Here is a 21,274-nt window from a genome sequence, read left to right as displayed (position 1 = left end):
AAAGACAATTGTTGAATCTCTTCCCAAAAAACACATCCTCAAGGACTTCTGACTCTGTAGTATGCCCTCTAAAGTGGTATTTCCTTAGTACAGGTAAAGTTTTTACAAATTTGGATCAATTTAGGTTATAAGTATGCAATTCAATTCAAGGGCAAGGAGCTAGTAAGTCTCACATAATCAAATAAAGCATTAATAAAACAAGAGACCGTTTCGGGGCACCTGGCTGGCTCAGTCAGTAGAGCATGTGACTCAATTTCCAGGTTCGAGCCCCACGTTGGTCGTAGAGATTACTTAAAACCTTAAAAAAAAAAAAGGAACCAGGTCGAGTTCTGCACATTCCTAGGTAACAGCTGAGATGCCGAGTTGGCATCCAAGTCCTAACTGAGCTACTGCCTTTGCAGCTCTGGTGTCCCAGTTACCGGGTTGACTGAGGAATATGGATGGGCCCATATGCTCACAGACGTGTAAGTGGAATTCTAAAGACCCCTGACAGGGCCTCTCTAACTCTTCCTACACTCATGTTGTCTAAGGAAGGAAGCTACCTTAGCTACCTGTCTAAGGAAGGAAGCTGCTGGGAATGCCTCACAGACCCAGGGAATGAGCAGAACTTCTGTCCTTCCACAGCAGCCCAGGACAATCTGGAAAAGTCGCCCTCAACCCTCCTCACCATCATGAAGCTAATCAGGGTCTGGCCAGCTCACACACTGTAGTGACAATATGTAGAACGGTAAAGGGAAGAATCTAGCCCTGCAAGGGAAGAAAACTTGTAAGAAATACAACAAAAACTCAGTCTCTCAAGCACGTATCACCCTTTTTCCCAACATTTATTAAATGGCAATGACTTGGTGGGAACTGGCCAAAGTGTTTCGTGACCAGTGATGTACGGGTGAGGCGCTGCTTCCAGAACTGGGACTTCAGGAAGACAAGCAGGCGTGAGTGAAACACAACTGGAGTGGGAGCGGGGCGAGGCTGCAGCACACAGGTAAGCACCGTAAAGGACACAACCTCCTTTGAAAGGACACTTCTTCACAGACACGTGAAGCAAAACATTTACGCGTCTTGTATCTTTAACACAAGATTCTGAAAGCGAATGGCCACTTAATGGTTACAGCTGGGACAGTGGTGAAGCGCAGCAGCCTCCGTCCTCCCCAGCAGGGCCCGGCAACGCTCGCCACAGCATCTTCCCAGAACAGCCCACGCTTCAGCGTCCGTCTCCCTGGACAATACTGGTAGGTAAGATTGATCCTCACAGTTCCCTCAGAAAGATCAGTGTGGGTTCTTGCCATCACTGAAGAACGGCCACAGTAGGACTCTCTCCATGCTTTCAACAAGTTCTTCGGTGCAGTTCAGATCTAGAAAGCCGCAAAACTCAGCTGGGCCTACAGTCAGCTCAGGAAAAATATGACTGCACCTGCGCAGATACCGCTCCCCCTTCCTCTACAAAGTCGGAGGAGAGAAGAGCTCCTAACCGTTAGCATTTAACAAAAAAAAAAAAACACCCTTAGAATTCAAAACCGTGCCATACTTCTCTTGGTTCGTGATATAAAGAATTAGTGAAAGCGTTATCTAGTAAGTAACACTGAGTCACAAACCCAAGTTCGCGTGTGTGGAGTCTCCAACAGCAGGAAGGGGAGGGTAGCCAGCTTTCGGAACAATGCCATAGGAAATCTAGCCTGTGGTCCACGAAAGGGAAAGCCGCTCCTGGCCTGATGCCTTATGTAGGACACAGAACTAGAGGAAGAAGAAGAACTTGTAAACAGAAATGCAGGTTTTGCATACATTTACACAAGATGCATACATGTTTTATATACATCTTATATGTATATAAAAATACACAAATAATGAGAAGTCAATATTAATGCAAGGATCTACAGTAGCAACTTTTTTTTTAGAAGGCTACACCCAACAGAGAAGAGTTCTCTCACAACACATGTATTAAAATTGCCCAGAAATGAGATACCAAAAGGCCATGTCTCTCAGGATATCACGTAGAGCGAAGAGCCCATAACATTCGCCCTATACCGTCCGGCTTGTACCACAGCAGAGGCTCCCCGTAAGTGAAAGAAGGGCTCAAGTCTCCGCATGCGCACAACAGCAACCACGCCCACACTGCAGCCTCAGGCAGAGCCTGGAGGGCAGGGTAAAGAAGCACAAGTGAGGAAAAGCCTCGGGAGCCCACACAGCATCCCTCCCATCCTTCTTAGGCCAAATGAGGCCACTTTTGCACCTTCTTTCGTTTCAGACCTTTGCGTTTAAGTTAAGCTGGTATATTCAGCAGCCAAGCCACAGTCTTCAGTGTAAAAACAACTATGAGGAAGTCCCACCAAGGAAGCAGAAGGAAAGTTCTCCCTTGAGCAGAAACCACTGCCAGGCCAGTGTTCTAGTGGCCCTCGGGGTAGGGCAATTGCTAACCGGCTGTGAACTTCCAGGATGGGTGGAAGAGAGCATTTTCCGTCACCCCCCATCCACACCTTCCCACGCGACTGAACACCTCTGAGCTTACACACACCCATTCACTTGTCCGGGGTGCGGAGTCACCACTGTGGTCTGCACCCTCGCTTCTTTTCCACCCAGTCCTCGTAGAGCCGAGGCAAAGCCACAACACATGCACACAAGCAGCTCCGGAGAACAGGTACAGTCTAGACGGGCTGGGCTCACAGGCTGGAACCTGTGGCCTGAGCCTGAGGAACAGAATTAGGTAAGTGCTGCTTCCCTAAGACACGCGGTATAGGTTCACAGTTACAGGCCTGGGTTTTCAGAGGAAGCACTTAAACATCATTTGCCCCCAGACGACTCTGTTCTCTGGGTCATAAAATTCTTCCATGCCGGTCAAATGATAAAATAGCCAGAGAATGCTTCCGAAGCTCGTTCTATCTTTGGCACCCACGGTAGTGCCCCAGGGACCCGCTATAATTAAAACCTGAGACATGTTCTTTATGTTCATCTCATTCCTGTGTCACATCTACAAGAACAAACCTCAGAACAATCCAGCTTTCATACCAGTGCTAGCACAACATAAAAGCAAACAAAGATGTCAGGTATTAAAAAGAAAAAGAAAAAGAAAGAAACTGGAATGTAATAGGAAGTAAAAGCCCTCCATCAGAAGAACATGGCTTATTAAAACATTTCAATCTCTTCTTTCAACCCCCTCCTCCACACCCCTAACCTACTAATGACTGGCTCCACTTCAATCACAGGTGACACTTAATGTGTCACTCACTCTGAGCTCCCAGTATATTCTACTGAGGTTCCCTCTTTATGAAGCTGTGGTTGAAGAAATGTGCCATCTGAGTTACCTAACATCTCAGAAATCCCAACCTTCCTATGTTCAGCCAGAAACACTGACGGAGAGAACCCAAAGAAAAATGTTCCCAGAAGAGGACTGCTCTCAATATTGGATCATATACTATAGGATGTATTTCATGATGCTTAGAAAATGTCACCTGAATACCTGCTGCTTTATAAAAAATAATTTCACTGAAAAGTGTTAGTTTTGCCTGTAATTAAATAAGTTCATCAGTTCCCTCTTTATTATCCAAATTTTGCTCCTTCCTCAGCAAAGTTAGTAACCTCATTAACTTCTCGAATGACCTTCCTTTGCCTCATCACTGTTCCCAACCTGTGATCTTGATCTCACTAAAATTTACGGTTCATTTTTCACTGTCCTAGTTGATGAAAATCCATTCTTTCTCTCCCTCCCGTTCCTTTCCCTTACAACAAATCCCTGAGGGACTGTTCTCTGACTTCACTGTCCACTCTTTCATCCATCCTCATGATCTGTCCTTCTCTACTGTCCCCACGATGGCAGACACCACCCTCCTGAACCCCACCCTGTGTCAGTCAATACCTGAGACACATAATTGTGGGAACGTCTCCATACTTCCTCCATTGCCTGTCTCCGTGATTACTAAAGCTGAGCTGTGGAAATTACTTCCAGCTTAAGATCCCAAATAAAAGTTGCATTCTATATAACTATAATTCATAATGTGAGTAGCATAAGTAAGCCAGGCATCTATCCTCACTCGGCACAAATGAGAATGATAAAAGTGCATTTGGAAGTTACTTTCTTATCTATTAACAAGACGATGATGCATTTATCGACTAATCAGAACTTCCCAACCATCACACATACACCATTATAAAACTCACCTTTCAGTATATAATCAGTTAACAAGCTCGGAACCTTGTCACTGTCCTCTTTCATGGCACGAAGAACTGCAAAATGAAGGAGAGAAAGACAAGGCAACAATTTCAAACTCAGAGAGCAAATCTCATTTACACTGTAGCCTTCATTAATTATCAGGCATAATCAATTCATACAAATTAGTGATTACTTTCTGCACACTAAACAACTGCAAATGCTCAAGAATGTACTGTCGTTGAGTAAGCCCTTATCCAAGTGAGAACATTCCTGTTACCGGAGACTTCTCCCAGGTATAAAACATCCAGACAGTGGAACCAGCAAAGAAGAATTGGGCTATTTACCCAGAGCCTCAAGTATAATAAATACTGGAAAGCGAGGTACCACCATGAGCACTTCTGTGAGCTCTGGGGAGCAGGAGACCCTCACTCTGGACATCTCACAAGCGGGAGAAACTCTCAAATGACTAGTGAGCCACCTTCTCCAAGGAGCATGTCTGTCAGCCTTCTTGGAAACTTTCAAAGGCCAAAATAAAGAGCACACCTCACTGAAGCAGCACCCAGCTGCGCTGCCTGCCCCTGTACTACAGAGGAAGCCCAGTGAATCGACCTCATCCTCAAGGGGCATCTTGGACAATTTTATCTCCAAGCAAAGCCAAATAGCAAGATCAGCTGCTGGGGGGCTTAAAAATCTCGACCACGCAGGTACAGAAACACATGAGCAAATGCTACACTTTCAGAGCGGCTGCCACCTCAAACTGTCCCCGGAGCACCCGGGGGAGAAGGCTGCCCTGCTTCCCCAGACATACGACGGAACAACATGGCGTCTGCTTGGGCTTAAACCCTGGCTCTACCACTTCCCTGCAGTGGGTGCTCTGAGCAAGTTACCTAACCAGTCGGTGCACCAAGTTCCTCATCTGTAACATGAGCATAGTCATCAGACCAGTCCCCAAGGCTGGTTGTGATTATCAAGTTACTAATGCAGACGTGAAGGACTGAGAATAGTGCCCAACACAGAATATATGCTGTGTAAGCATTAGCCATTATTATTAACACAACTAACGGTATTCTGATTCTTATTACTGTTGCTACTGTACTTCCAGGAGCTTTCATGAGGAAGGCTGAACAACCATAAACGCTGCAACCGTCTCCCCGGGCTTCCGCCGTGAACATCGACGGGCGGCAGTGGTAGAGGCTCCGGTTCTCCCCCAAGTTTTGAGGAGCTAACTGCTTTTACTTCGAAGGGAAACGCACACTAACTTGGGCATTCCTTCACACCCCCTACATGTCTACTCAGAGATTCCAAATTGTGCCATCTACAAAGGTATCATCTAAGGATCAGCCTGAAGACATTCTGATGTGGGAATTATGATGTCTTTCGCTTGGCCAAGTCTGTCCATGCTCTGAGAATCCAAGGTCTTTCAGTAATTCCTGGCGTCCAGGCAATATTTATGTTCCTTTCTCAGAGGGCAACTGTGTTCAGTATTCCTGCTTCCCATCGTGTTTTAGATTCGTTTTCAGTTCTATATAAAATCACGTGCCATAGGCTAACATTCTTAAAAAGTACAGTGGACTGGGAATTAAAAGACCCAGCCCTGTAATTAAGCATTCCCCTGTGTGATCTTGGACACTCATAACTTCATGGGTTGGTCTGGAAAATCAGAGGGCAGGCCACCCAGTTAATTTCTTCATTTTCTATTTCAGACTGGCTGGCATCACTTGATTTACCTGATCTTAGTATAAAATGTTTTGAAAGTATCGTTCACCAAAGGGAAGAGTAACAACTTCAGGTAGAAGGAGACAGGCAGGCAGCTTGTGCTCACGACAACCACGCCTCCATATCCCTAAATTCCAAAATAGGTATCATCACAAGAGGCATTCCTGTGATTCCCTCTTATTTGGTTCCTTCTTTAATCAACAGTTAACATAGCAGCAAATCCAGTCCCTTCAAGGAAAACAAAGCTCAGTAATTGACTTACCCCAAATCACACACATGTTAATTTATTTACTATGAGGGAAACATAGCAAATATGTTTACCTTTGTTTTTCATTGTGACCAAGAGAGGGATAAGTAACATCCAAGGACGTTATTGTAAATAACAGGGATAGAACCAGAATTCATTGCTCATTTATGGCTATCGTAAGACAGAATCAGTAGAATGTATATTTAGGTCTCACAAATTATTTTAAAATGCGAGCCTCTTGAAGGTGGAGTATTTTTGTCTGCTTTGTTCACTAAAGTATCTCAATGCCCAGAACACAGCCTGGCACAGAATAGGCCTTTTTTAATATTTGCTGAATGAATATTCTTAAAATATTACTATCAATTTATATTCTGCTTATGACTATTACTTTGGGTTCTACGTTCCTAAGAAAGGAGAATATTTTCGGCCACTTTCTAAATCTTTCCTATTGACTTACTGACAGTTGTATTTACATAAGATCCATGAAGCACCTTATCTATTGATAAATGATATGTTCTTAAACATACAAGGGATGATGGAGAATCAAGTTACACTTTTTTCCTCAAAAGTTCAGCTTGTAAGTATTTCAAAAGGTAAGAAAAAGTACAAATCAACTCGGAATTCAGTGTCACATTCGATGGTACAGGCATTTATGGTCTCATTCTCAATAAATGATGACATCTGTCATTTACTATCCCCAATTGACAAAACAAAACATAGCAACAATCAACCAACCAAAATCAGTATTCAGAATCAGCAAAAGTAAATAAAGTAACAGTTTCATTTTGGCTCTGCTCACTTTTTGTTAATATCTGAAGATCTTCAACAGATGGTGGTCCATTTTTTTTCTCGTAAGGAATGACTGTCGTCAAGTACTGCCAAGTTAAAAAAAAAAAAAAATGTCACTTAAATCAGAATGACCTTATCTGTAAAACTTCGATACAGTTACTACAGGTCTATTTCGTAACATGAAACATGAGCTTCTTTAGTATGGAACACAGGTATCTTACTATCTCGGCTGTCTCTGTATTTTTTGCCTACCTCCATCTGCTTCACACAAACCCAACATTAACATAAACATATTTTCACCTTTCAAGTATTGAAAATTTCACAAAAGTAGGCCTGAGGGTGATCTTTACAATTTGTTCATCTTTAAAGTAAAGCCTTATCTAACAATCTCCTTGCATTATTTCCAACATACTTGGAAAAGAGTAATTTAAAACTGAAGACATAGTTGCAACAGTTCTGCATGACCAAATAATTCCCAACAGCCAAATAATTCTGTTTCAGACCATTTTTTTCTGGTTGAACAAAATGGTCACGTGGATAACTTGACAACTTAAAAACACACACCAGCTTCTTCCAGAAGCTGACATAGACACACGTACCCAAATAATTTTAGAGGTGTATTATTATTATTATTATTTCAAATTACTTGTAAGTAGTTTCAAAGTTTAAAGGCGTTAAAGGAAAAGAGAAAAGTGAAAGGAGAGAATGGCCTGGTGAATAATGCAAATTCACGTCTGATACATAGACAAAGTGCCTCATTCACTCCCGTGAAGGCTCACAAGTACCAGTTATGGCCTGTAGCTACATCCCATGGAAGCACAATCTAAAATTTACTGTCCAGATGTCCCTATTCTGGCCACTCTACCAAAACTATCTACCTCAGTGTGGTCTGCCTGTGCTCATCTGGAGAGCCACTGTTCTCACTTAGAATCTTTTCAGACCCACCCATTATTTAGTTCTTGTCCTAAATCTCAGCTCTAGTCCTAACCCTCCTTGAGTGATTTCACCCCTGAGTGATCTTATAATCAAAAAACAAGGTAAAATGGTTTAGTAAGAACTGGCTCCCTACGTACAGGGAAGTAGGAAAGTGAATTATTCCGTGTTTAGGAAACAATTCCCACCAACTTTTCGGTGTAGACTTCTCCAAGCTGATACCCCGTTGTGGAACTGAATGTTTCCTCGTGAATACACAGAAAGCAGGAAGCCAGCCCCCATGGGGCTCCACGAACAGCGCGTGTCAGGGAAGCGGGACTCTGACAGCATCAGGGAGCTGCGCCCCCTCGAGCACACTCTGACCACGCTCTCAGGCTTCCCACGTGTGGGTCACTTTGGAAGTTACTTTGCCATCCTGGGCATGTGAGACAGGTGAGAGGGGCCAGAAGAAAAACGAAACTTCGACCATCCCTCACTGGAGCTGTAAATGTCAGTGTGAAGGATTATTTGATATCGACTGTTTCCCTTCTTGAGCAATACACAAACTATCTTTTAGTAAAAATCCTAGGCTCAAATGCTTGAGCTAATGTGAGAGGTTTCCTTTTTGAAGTGAAAATTTCAAATTGTGAAAAGTAATTTTAAGCACACTCATTAATGTAGATGTGTTTCCTGTGTTCATGATCCTCCCTAAGTCATTATACAAAACAGCCACACATCTGACTGCGGGTGTATTTACAGCCATGTAGAATTCTGTATAAATCACGTCTCGTGCCTCACTCGGTGGACAACTGAGTTGGCTGACTACACAATACACCTTAGAAGCACCTGAATTTCATTGAAAAGGAGGTAGGATATACTCTTATCAACCTGTTTGACCTAGAACTCCAATCAGAAAGATACCGAGATCAGCTTTCTTCCCCCTAAAATGACATCTTGTTTCTCAGACTTTTAGAATTACAGTAGCATATTCTGGTTTAGTTATATATTCTAGACATGCAGCTCATGAGATCAATGCAATTTCTTTAATGGCAGTGGAAAATGGAGCTCTAAAACATGTACTAAGAATGCATTGAGTCTGTTGCCCAATTTGAAAGTGCTGTTTCCTAAAGGGAAATCCTATGTATCATCAGGACTAGAGATATGATGAACTTTCACTTCTCCCTTTTAAGCAACAGTCTTAGTAAATTAGTACAAGTGCCAGCTTTCAGGACCTTCACTTACACAGGGAATGAAAAAGCAGAGAATGAGGAAAATAAGGATAACCGAGCACCTGTTTCTCTCCACCTGAATTTCCAAAGGTGTGGCGGAGGCCATTCTGAATGACATTTGAGATCCCCTCCATGCTGAAGCGCTAAAGGCAGCAATATACGGCCCAGAGGAAAAGGACAGAGAAAGAAGTTCAAAGACTATTAGTAAGAACGCACCACGATGATTTATGTGCCCAAGAGGCAAGCAGTTAGAAAATGCCACTACTCATTCACATAAAGCAAACAAAATCATGCTGTTTTTAAAATGTTTCTGCTTCCATCTCTTGCAAGTCAAATGCAAAAACTACTGCTTTTATGCTACCGTATTCATAAAGATTTTCCCTCACGTAGCTGATAAATAAATTGGCTCCAATGTAAATATCCTAAGTGGTACACATATTTGTTTTATGCAAAATTTACTACATAATTTTTAAGATACCTTTTGATATTGTTTACCTACATTTTATCAAAAGTCTGAAAACTTAATACTAACAGTATGCATATTTTCAGTCTAAGTTTGCATATTTCTACCACAAGTTTGGAGAAACATTAACATAACATTTGGCAAATGAGAATGCTGTTACTTGGAGAGCTGATTACTGCTTCCCACTCGCTCTTCAGGCCACCTGCCACTGCCTTGGTGCAGAAATTACAAACTGGAAGAGTACATACATATGCTTTCTGGACAGCAGAGTGGATCCCATGCGCCAGCAGGCCCCTAACACTTCCGCAGAGACTTTCCCACTGTTCCTAGGAAACAATTCTAGCTTCTTTCCCCCAGCAACCTCCAAGACTTCCTAAAACCCACTGTACTATAAAGAGAATATTTTTTCCCTAAACTACTTATCTTGATTTGTAACCAGTCTGCAATGTCATCAGACACAGGGAAAAGAGTCCAGTGGCACCTCTCTGGCTGCTGAGTCAAAGGCCTGAGATGGATTCTTACGCTGTGACTAATTAAGGAGGAAGGCATCCTGATTCACCAGCTGGGTCCTTCCTCTGGATTTTTACAGAGGAAAGTGGAAACAGTAAACACATTTGAGGAGTCAATATAACGAATATTTACCAGACCCCGAGGAATAGAAGAGGAAACCAAGGCAATGGTCTTTGCTTTCAAGAACATATGGTTTAGCCGAGTGGTTCTCAAAGCATGGCCCAGGGATCCCCCAGGGGGTCCATGAAACACTTCTAGGGTCCATGAGCTGAACATTACTTTCTCAGAAATACTAAGACATGATTTGCCTTCTTCACGTTCATTCTTTCATGACTTATAGTGAAATATCCCAAATGATAGGCTGAATGCAGAAGCAGATTTAAGAATCTCTCTTCGGTTAAGTGAGATATTATAACAAGACTGACAAAAATGCACAGCAATGCCATTCTTTCTCACTAAATTTTTAAAACTATAGTTATTTTTCATAAAAACATGCTAGTTGTGTAAGCATTAATGAATTTCTTATTGGTATTTTTAAACGAATTGGTAAATTTTGTGCATTTACCAATGTAGTAAATATCAATGTAATATCAAAATCTACATCAATCTACTATCTAATCTAGTAAATATCAATCAATATAGCCTATATAAACAAAAAGCTCTTTGAGGTCTTCAAAGAATTTTAAGAATATAAAGAAGCCCTAACAACAAAAACCTGAGTAACACCAAGAGGTTTATTCTTTGAGGGAGTGAAGTGCCTCTTTATCCATCATGTACTCAATGGTACTACTGAAAACTGAGTACCAAATTTTACCATCTCTGAAGAACATGCACAACTGCCCTCTCCTCCTGAATGGTCCTTCCCCACCCGGTCCTTCCCAGATCGGAGGCCATTTTGTTCTGGCAAGAATCAAACATCTGGTCCAGACACCCTGATGGAACACAGTTCACTCTGCTGACAGCATAACTATTACCCTTGATGGAGCAGGCTAGTTTTAAAAGAAAACCTACAAAGAACTACTTTGTAGATTTTTGTATTTGTAGATTTTTCACATGCTCTCATGTGATTTGTTCACATTTTTAAGCAGATTCTCAAAAGAGACAAACTTCTTAGGCTCCAGAGTCCGGAGCCATTTTTGTTTTAATTCTATCAAATGTATTTTCTCTCAAAGGCAACAAAGAGGAAAATACTTTTCTATTCTAAATTAAATTTTTAAATTTAAATAAATAGTATTTATTCTAAAATACTATTTTAGAAAATAATTTTCTATATACCCTGACTCCATTATCTATATCTCAATATAGATTCAGAAATTATCAAGCAAGGTGAATAGTTTTAGCATCCATGCATCAAGAAACTAAGGTATATTTTATATTTGAACAGCATATTCTAAAAACACTAGCTTTACTTCCTCAGTTGGAAACCTAATGGCTGTCACTGCAAAAATTTAAAAAAAAAAAAAGATTGATGTACATTCTTAAATTCCCAAGTTACATATGTAATTCAGGTTTCCTTACTAAGTGTGCCGCTGTGGACTTTGCTGAGCCATTTTAACTACTGGTAGCCTGACGGCTTCTGAAAGATAGCTTTCATGCAACCAGAATTCAGGCCTGGTAGAAATAAGTGGAAGCGTAATCATGTGAAGCCACAGTAACCAGGAAAACCACAAAACTAACGGCTGATCCCAGCAAAAGAAATACAGGGACTCTCCCTAGAACCCGTGCTCCTGGGCTGATGGAAGCTGTGGCCAGTTGCCACCGCACCCTAAACAGGGAAGCAGTGTGGCAACTGGTAAGCTTCTACTGCCTCCCGCTCTGCTGGGAAAATGACAGAACAGGAAAATCAAAAGTTTCACAGGAAATACAAAGAAACCAGCTAACAGATATATCTGAGAACGTTCCTCCACCACTGCTCTGGCTGCCATCAATTCTCACCCCTCCACCGAACCCTCAGAATCACAGAGTCGCCATCTCCTCCCCATGCTGCATTTTCAAACTCTTCCTCCTACCAGCTTATTCTCGGGGGCAACTTTTAAGTTCTCCAACCCTTGGGCTCGCTTCAGCGGCACATGTACTAAATTCTCCCTCAACCTATTTGCTTTCCCCAGGGTTTCCTCAAACAGCTCTCCCCAGGTTACTTCTCTGATCCTGAGGTCCACGGACACTTTTCAGATCCCTGTGAGACAGACGGGAAGCTCTCCACCCTGCACCCCCTCCCCTGGATTCCTACATGCCATCCTCTCCCTGAGCTCCCCCTGCCCCTCTGGTGGCTCCTTCGGAGAGGTGCCTCTTTCTCTGCTCGGCTCTCATATGCCCCGTGTCCCCTGGGATTCTGTCCCTATTGTTTTTCTCATGCACACTCTCCAAATGTTTCCATTCCACCGTTTTAGACTTCTGCTTCCACAAATGTACACACAGCTCCACTTTCCTAAGATCAGGAAAGGGCTGAGAACAGCGCCTGGCACTGAGGAAGGGGTTCAGTAAACATTAGCCAGTTTTATACTACAACTTCCTTCCTGAGCGTCACTTGTGTGTTCAGCGGCCTCCTGGACATCTCTACCTGAATACTGCTAAAATCCATTACATCCAAACTGAACTCCTCTTCCTCTCTCCCACCAAAAGTAAAAAAAAAAACAAAAAAAAAAACAAAAAAACAAAACATACACACACACACACACACACACACACACACACACACCACTCTTTAAGTCCTGTTCCTTTTTCGGCATTCTGTATCTTTCTCATTCATTTGTCCATCCTTTCAAAAAAACATGGTGAGCCAGGCACTGCAGGTATTAATGACTCAAAATGAACACATCCACCAAATCCCCTCCTCCGTTCAAGACCTGATATTCCAGTAGAAAAGGGGCACAAAAAGTAAAACAAGTAAATGAACTAGATCATTGCTGATAATGTGTGTCCAGCTGATAGCTACAACGCGGCAATTAAAAACTGGCTGCCTATTTTATATCGGGAAGTCAAATAAAAGCTGAGGAGGTGACATCTGAGCTGAAACATGAATTATACACCCTCCCAGATGAGCCACAAAGGGCAATGGACAAAAGAGTTCCTCTCTGAGAACAAAACCAAAAGCAGCCCAACTGGCCGACCAAAGAGTTGGCTCTGTAGCCAGTGCGCAGGGGTCCTGTTATGCTTCTCCAACAGAATGTGAAATAGTAGCTACTGAGCATTTCTCTCCCCACCTTCGCATAAGTTTTTATCGCAGCGGCCCTGTTCTCACTCCATCTTTGTGGGTGGATGTGCTAACACAGCAGGTTCACCTCTGCATCACAGGGGTTACATCCAGCGCCAACAGGAAGGGCAGGCGTTCCCCAAAGATGCCAGGCTTGAAGCCCGATGCGGTTGCTGTTGACAGACCTGTACATCTCCCTTTGGGGAAGGGGTACATGTGTTCCAGCTACGCTTGCCCAAGTCAGGGATCAGTGACCCGGCGCTTGATCCTCTCTTCCCTGGTACCCAATCAATAGATTCAACCTCTCTTGTATCTCTGAAATTCAACCATTTTCCCACCCCCACTGTAACTTCTAGGCTCATTTCCTACCTGAATGAGTGCAACAGCCTCTGAGTCAATTTCTTATCGCTAGTTGCTCCCTTCCAATTAGTTCTCCTTGAAACACTGAAGTTGCCCTTCCAAAAGACAAATCTGAACATGTGATGATCCACTTAAAACCTCTTTTTGGTTTCCTACAGCCTTTACATAAAGACCCAAATGCCTTAGCATGACATACAAGGCTACCACTTCCAGGCTCTCCTTTGCTACCTCCTCACCCTCTTCTTGAGGTTCGTTCCCTCTCTCTCTCCCTCCCTCTCCCCCCCCTCTCTCTCTCCCTCTCTCTTCCCTCTCTCTCTCCCTCTCTCTTCCCTCTCTCTCTCTCTCTCTCGCTTTCAGCATTCTCTCTCAACGTCTAGCCATAATGAACAACCTACAGGGCCCCAGATGGCCCTGTCACCTCTAGATGGCTGCCCACACCACTCCCTCTGCTTACCTTTCCTGTCCTTTCTTCTTGTCCTCCAGATTCAACTCAGCCTTCCCAGACACCCAAACCAACCCAGGGGCACTAGTAATGTATCCACACCTGTATCATGAGACAGTGCCAGGCACTAAACACATCAAGAACATGATAGCTGTTTTGGATATAGCAATGATCACTCTATACCTAGGTTTCTCAACCTTGACAGTACTGACATTTGGAGTCAGGTAGTTGTTGGTTGGGCGGGGGGCGGGGGGGGCAGTCTGATGCACTGTGGGATGTTGAACAGCATCACTGGCCTCTACTCAGAACGCTAGTAGCACTGCCCCCACCCCATCCAGTGTGACAAGGACAAATGTTTTCGGACACTGCCTAATGCCTTACAGGGAGGCAAAATTGGCCTGGTTGAGAATCACTGCATAAAGCGCACTGCATGGTTTGTGAGCTGGATCCCCAGCCCACAGGCAGCATGCTCCTGGACGCTGGGATTGACTCTGCATCCTAAACACTCATGCCTGACACACAATTAGAGATCAATGTATGTTTGTCTCACTGTAGTAAAAGAGTAGATATTCAAGATATGTTTTAAGGTGGGGGTGAAGCACAAGATATAAAGAAACAGCAGAAAAAGAAAAAAGAAAGTTTGGGTTAATTTTTAATAAATTCAACTAACTTCTCAAAATTGTCGAGGGCAGAAACAACCTCAGATACTTCTTTTGTATGCCAACAAAGCACAAACGCATCCTCATCATGCAGGAGGCACTTGATCGATAGTCACTGGCATAAATTACAGAATTCTTTAGCAATGATTACCTATGCCAGTGACGTACTTCCAGACATGGGGATGAAACTAGGAATCACACCTTAATCAAAAGTATTTGAAATGAGAAAATTTTTCAAGAGTCAACTTGGATTGAAAAATGCTGGACTAGAAAGCAGAGATGGGTATTCTCTCCCAGGCTTCCCACTAACGTCTGACGTGAGGGCGGTCCCTGAACTCACTGAGGTCTGTTTCCTCACCAGTAAAATAGGTGATGAAATGATATCATTTTAAAGCACTCTTATCCGTAAATTGTATGAATCTATGAATTATCTCAACCAAGTTGCCACATGGTTTCTTTATGGTTTCTTTAAGAGGGCACACAAAAATCAAAAACACACATACACACACAACAGCACAGGACTGACAGGTCACATAAGGCTGTAAGTGCTCTAGAATGGCAGAACTGCACACCCAGATGATACATTCAGAGTTATCTACTGCAGTGGCATTTATAGATGTGTGCTACGCCAGAGTTTAACACTTCTAAGACCACAGCCCAAGAAGCTTAGAGCCTGTGACAACCACATCATGAGGAGACAAATTTTTTCTCTTGACTTTTTGCAGGAGGAAAAAAAAATTTTTTAAAGAGCTAAGAGGCAAAAATAATCTGAAGGTGAACAGAAGAAAGATGACGTGACAAGATAGAAAGTTTTCTGCCAAAGAAGTCAACAACGGAGCCCTGAAAAAGTCCACTGAAGAACCTGGTCTAGGAAGTCAAAGTGAAATTAATAAAGTAAGATAAATAATCTTGTTGACAAGGTTTGTAAAACAATGGGATGACTAAGAAATACAAAGCCCCTAGGATAACAAAAGAGCAGCCAGGAGAAGATCAGTGAACTAGAAGGATCAAGGAACAGAAAGAGCAGGCAAGGAGACAAGGAAGAAACAGGAAACGAGCTCCACAGAGCACACGATAGATGGTTTTACAATTGCCCTATAAATTCCAAACAATACACTCTTCTGGAAGGCAAAATGAATTTTAAAAAGATAAAACCTCAGAGACAGATTAAATTTACTTTTTTAGTAAACATCACCTCATTTAGAAGCACTACATGTATGACCTTGAGAGCAGACATGGTGTGATTAGGTGCTTCTGGTACTAAACTGCGCCAGAGGGAAGATTTTGTTGACGCTGAAATTTTATTGGGGGTGGGGGGAGGAAGAAGAGAAGGAGAGAAGCATTTCTTTGTTGAACATTTCTCATGGCAAAAGTACTACCGACATGTCAAAGCACTTTCTGAAGCCTCAAGGTTAGGAATGCTCAAGGACATAAAGGACATTAAAGACTTCTTACTTTTGTTTAATTGAAATAAACAACTGCAATATTAAGTTATGTCAGAAAGCTCAATCCTATTTCCACTTAATCTACCATTTCCAAATTTGAAGGATCCAAATGTTCAAATTCAAAGTGAAGAGCTAGGGAAGATGCTGGGAATCTCAAGTTATTTTGCAATCTATCCATCTGTTTCCACCGTATTTTTTACAAAGGAGTTAATAGCTCTGTAAAATGCGCTTCTCAGAATGGAATTTTTTATATGAGCCCATTTATAAGCAGGAAAATGATTAAGCATTACAGTATTTACTTTATTGTTTCCCTCACTGCTGACAAAGTGCCAAAGTAACCTGGTAAGGACGGGGGAAGAAGTTTACTCAATACGGGGCTCCACTCACATGATTTACAATGAGAACACTCACAACTGCCTCATGACCATTTCCTTCCCTGGCATGAGTATGTATTAAGTCTCAAAATCAGTCATTCTCTGGAATCTTTTCCCATACAACACCAGGAGCAACAAAGTATAAACAAGATATAGGAGATTAAAAACAAAAATTATAAAAATCTGAAAGAAGAAAGGAGCCAAGATTCCCAAGCCCGCAGACAGCATGTCTGCACAGCTCAGAAGCAGCAACACAGGGCCAACGGTCCCTTGCACGCATCTCTGCATAACTTGCACATCATCACGCCAGGGCACACGGGTTCTATGAGCAAAAGAAATATGAACAAAATCTATAGGGTCGTTGTGAGGAGTCCATGGGAATCACTTAGCAAAGCGTTCAGCAAATACAGATATCCAAACAAATATTCAAAACATTCCTCTAAAAAGGCTAGAATAACATTTGGGACACAGCTCCCAAAAAGAAGTAACCACACCTTTCTACTTTTCTCCAGAACAAGTAATGAGCAGTCTAAGTTCTCCTCATATAAATAAAATGGCCACTGTGAAATAAAACACTCCTGATTATAGTCTCTAGCTTAAACGACTTAAGACAACACAAAGAAAACACACTACTGTCTATGACTAAATATACATATCATCCAAAAAGCTTAAACAGAAAGCAAGTTACACTCGCGGGTAACTCAAGATCTTTCTGAACAATAAAAACGTAAAGAGCTAGAAAACACTATGGAAACCAACAAGCAACAAGAATCGGATACAGCGATGTGGTCTGTTAATCCTTCTCTGGAGTCCTAAATATATCAAATCATTCTCTTCACACATTCACCAGTTTAACTAATTTCACAGAAAGCAGGATCCAAGACAGGGAAGAGCGAAACTAACCAGGAGGCCAGGAAATTCAAACTAATTCCTGCTATCAGACTTTTCTCTAAGCCTCATCTGACACCCACTGGCACAGATCTCTAACTAGCAGGAAATCTTTAAAAATCCCAAATTCAAAGCTCAGTGTCAGAAAAAAAGGTTAGAAAAAGCAATTAAGAAATGCTTTTCATCTATTTCGGACTCATATCCTAACTTATACTCTGACTTCATTAATATTCTTAATACTCAGGAGGTTCAAAAGGAAGTGAAATTCAAACATAATTATTGTTCCTTATAAATCATATCATTTGCAATAGTTTAAATGACAAAATTTTCAAATATTAACTTCTAGAACAATAGTTTTAATTTCACATTCTTAAAATAATCAAAACACAAAACATAAGAAAAACAGAATTGATGGGAATGCAAGCTGGTACAGCCACTCTGGAAAACAGTATGGAGGTTCCTCAAAAAACTAAAAACAGAACTACCCTATGACCCAGCAATTGCGCTATTAGGCATTCATCCAAAGGATACAGGTGTGCTGTTTCGAAGGGACACATGCACCCCCATGTTTATAGCAGAACTATCAACAATAGCCAAAGTATGGAAAGAGCCCAAATGTCTATCGATGGATGAATGGACAAAGAAGATGTGGTATATATATGTGTATGTGTATACACACACACACACACACACACACACACACACACACACACAATGGAGTATTATTCGGCAATTAAAAAGAATGAAATCTTGCCATTTGCAACTACATGCTGGAACTGGAGGGTATTATGCTAAGTGAAATTAGTCAGAGAAAGACAAAAATCATATGACTTCATTCATATGAGGACTTTAAGAGACAAAACAGATGAACATAAGGGAAGGGAAACAAAAATAATATAAAAACAGGGAGGGGGACAAAACAGAAGAGACTCATAAATATGGAGAACAAACTGAGGGTTACAGAAGGGGTTGTGGGAGGGGGGATGGGCTAAAGGGGTAACGGGCACTAAGGAATCTACTCCTGAAATCATTGTTGCACTAGATGCTAACTAATTTGGATGTAAATTTAAAAAAATAAAAAATAAAGTTTGAAAAAAAAAAAAAAGAAAAACAGAATTGAAAGCAGTAGTTACATGCAAAAAAAATTAGCACAGATATTCAAATAATTAAGGTATTACCTAAGGTGTAAAAATTTAGTCTGCTTGTGTTCACACTTCTTCAAATCAAATATTTTCTTTAATTTTTTTTTTGAGAGAGAGTAAGCGTGCAAGCAGGGGAGAGGGGCAGAGGGAGAGAGAGAATCCCAAGCAGACTCCATGCCCAGCGCAGAGCCTGACACAGGGCTCAATGCCACAACCCCAGGATAATGACCTGAGCAGAAATCAAGAGTTGTAGACTCAACTGACTGAGCCACCCAGGTGCCCCTCAAATCAAATAGTTTTCATGTGAATCACAAAGAAGTTATAAATGCAAATTATACTGAAAAACTTTCTGTAGAGAAAAAGCAGATCCAAGTAAATTAGAAAATATGAACTAAACCAAAGCAGATAAATATTTGAAAATGTCTTAAATATTACACTATTATTTTGGAATTTCACTCTCAGAACAGAAAGGTATGGTATGAAGATTTTCTAAGTTAGGAGTTAAATGAACAGTATCAATTTAATTTTTTCTATTTGAAGATCTTTTTAAATTTTTAAGTAATTTAATATTAATATGGTAATTAAGTGCTGGCAAAAATTTTCAAAGCTACTGAAACTAGGGTAAAATAATTAACCCTGCTAATTTTACACATTATTTCCTGATACTTACGAATACCCTAAGTATATAATAAGGTAAATAACTAGTAGTGCAATTGCGCGGTCATAGGGTAGTTCTATCTTTAACTTTCTGAGAAACCTCCACACTGTTTTCAGAGTGGCTGCATCAGTTTGCACTCCTACCAACAGTGTGGGAGGGTTCCCCTTTCTCTGAATCCACATCAACATCTATTGTTTCCTGCGTTGTTAATGTTAGCCATTCTGACAGGTATCTCATTGTGGTTTTGATTTGTATCTCCCTGATGATGAGTGATGCTGAGCATTTTTTCATGTGTCTGTCAGCCATTTGTATGTCTTCTTGGGGGAAATATCTGTTCATATATTCTGCCCATTTCTTAACTGGAATATTAATTTTTTGGGTGTCGAATTAACTGCACTACTAGGTATTTACCCAAAGGATATAAAAATACTGATTCGAAGGCGCACATGCACCCCAATGTTTATAGCAGCACTGTCAACAATAGCCAATTCATGGAAAGAGGCCAAATGTCCACTGACTGATGAATGAATAAAGAAAATGTGGTGTGTATATATACATACACAATGGAATATTACTCAGCGATCAAAAAGAATGAAATCTTGCCATTTGCAATGACATAGACAGAATAGAGTGTATTATGCTAAGCAAGATAAGTCAATCAGAGAAAGACAAATACCATATGATTTCACTCATGTGGAATTTCAGAAACAAAACAGATAAACATAGGGGAAGGGAAGGAAAAGTAAAATAAGATAAAAACAGAGAGGGAAGGCAAACCATAAGATACTTTTTTTTAAGTTTATTTATTTTGAGAGAGAGAGAGAGAGAGAGACTGAGAGAGGGCATGACCACAGGCAGGAGGGTCAGAGAGAGACAGAGAGAGAGAATCCCAAGCAGGCTCTGCACTGTCAGCACAGAGACCGATGCACGGCTCAGTCTCACAAACGGTCAGATCATGACCTGAGCCTAAATCAAGAGCTGGATGCTTAACCGACTGAGTCACCCAGGATCCCCAAGAGACTCTTAACTATAGAGAACAAACTGACAGTTGGTGGACAGGAGGTTGGTAGGGGAATGGACTAAATGGGTGATGGGCATTAAGGAAGGCACTTGTGATGAGCATTGGGTGTTATATGTAAGTGATGAATCACTAAATTCTCCTGAAGCTAATACTACACTATATGTTAACTAACTGGAATTAAACAAAATCTTGGAAGAAAAAAGAAAGAATACAATTTCCTGCCATATCAAGGCTTTATGTGAATTTCTGTTATATTAACAATTAGCAAACCTCTCCAAGGCATAAGGAGTCAAGAATAGACTCCTGATTTTTACTAAGTTAACTGCTGTGTCATGAAAGCTCACTATTACCAGTCACCAAAAGACAGTTGCAAAAAATCAATAGTAGATAATGATTAACAAAAACTGGTAGTGACATACATTTGTCTAGGCAGAACTATTTCTCATAAAATAAATGTGTTCTACATCTAAACTAATTAATAATTCATAGGTGTGCAGTATTAAAACAATAAATAATACACATCCAAGTTTCTCTCCATCCTACACTGACCTTCCATTTTATGGCCCTAATGCTAATTTTTTAGGAATACTTATTATAATAAGGAAAAATACAAAAGACTATAAGAAACTATCAAAAATTATATGCTAACAAACTGGACAACTTAGAAGAGATGGATAAATCCCTAAAAACATACAATCTTCCAAAACTAAATCAGGAAAGAATAGAAAGTGTGAACAGGCTGATTACTAATAACAAAACTTAATCAGTAATCAGCAACTCTCAACAAACAAAAAGTCCAGAACCAGATGGATTCACAGGTGAATCTTACCAAACATTTAGAGTTGATACCTATCCTCTTCAAACTATTAAAAAAAAAAAAAAAAAAAAGAGGAGGGAAAGCTTCCAAATTCATTCTATGAGGCCAGCATTACCCCAAAATCAAAGACACTCCAAAAAAAAGAAAACTACAAGCCAATATTCCTAATGAGCATTTATGCAAAAATCCCCAACACAATATTAGCAAACCAAATTCCACAATACATTAAAAGAATCACTCACCTTAATTAAGTGGGATTAAGTGGGAT

General features: G+C 41.1%; 1 protein-coding gene across 2 annotated transcripts in view; it reads right to left on the bottom strand.

Annotated features, from left to right (window-relative positions):
- Window positions 1–805: 805 nt before the first annotated feature.
- FEZ2 (fasciculation and elongation protein zeta 2) overlaps window positions 806–21,274 on the bottom strand; it is a 43,005-nt gene continuing 22,536 nt past the window's right edge. The window contains exons 6-9 of one of the 2 annotated variants that reach the window (XM_045447167.1): window positions 9,097–9,177; window positions 6,904–6,979; window positions 4,150–4,215; window positions 806–1,731 (exon numbers count right to left, since the gene is read on the bottom strand). In XM_045447167.1, the coding sequence (XP_045303123.1) occupies window positions 1,715–1,731; window positions 4,150–4,215; window positions 6,904–6,979; window positions 9,097–9,177 (240 nt within the window). In that variant the 3' untranslated portion in view covers window positions 806–1,714. The remainder of the gene's footprint in view (window positions 1,732–4,149; window positions 4,216–6,903; window positions 6,980–9,096; window positions 9,178–21,274) is intronic. The other variant, XM_045447168.1, reaches the window with a different exon arrangement.

This window comes from Leopardus geoffroyi, chromosome A3 (assembly GCF_018350155.1).
Source record: "Leopardus geoffroyi isolate Oge1 chromosome A3, O.geoffroyi_Oge1_pat1.0, whole genome shotgun sequence".
NCBI classification, from domain to species: domain Eukaryota; kingdom Metazoa; phylum Chordata; class Mammalia; order Carnivora; family Felidae; genus Leopardus; species Leopardus geoffroyi.
The sequence above is the reverse complement of the archived record's forward strand: the minus strand, read 5'-3'. Positions and strand labels throughout refer to the sequence as shown.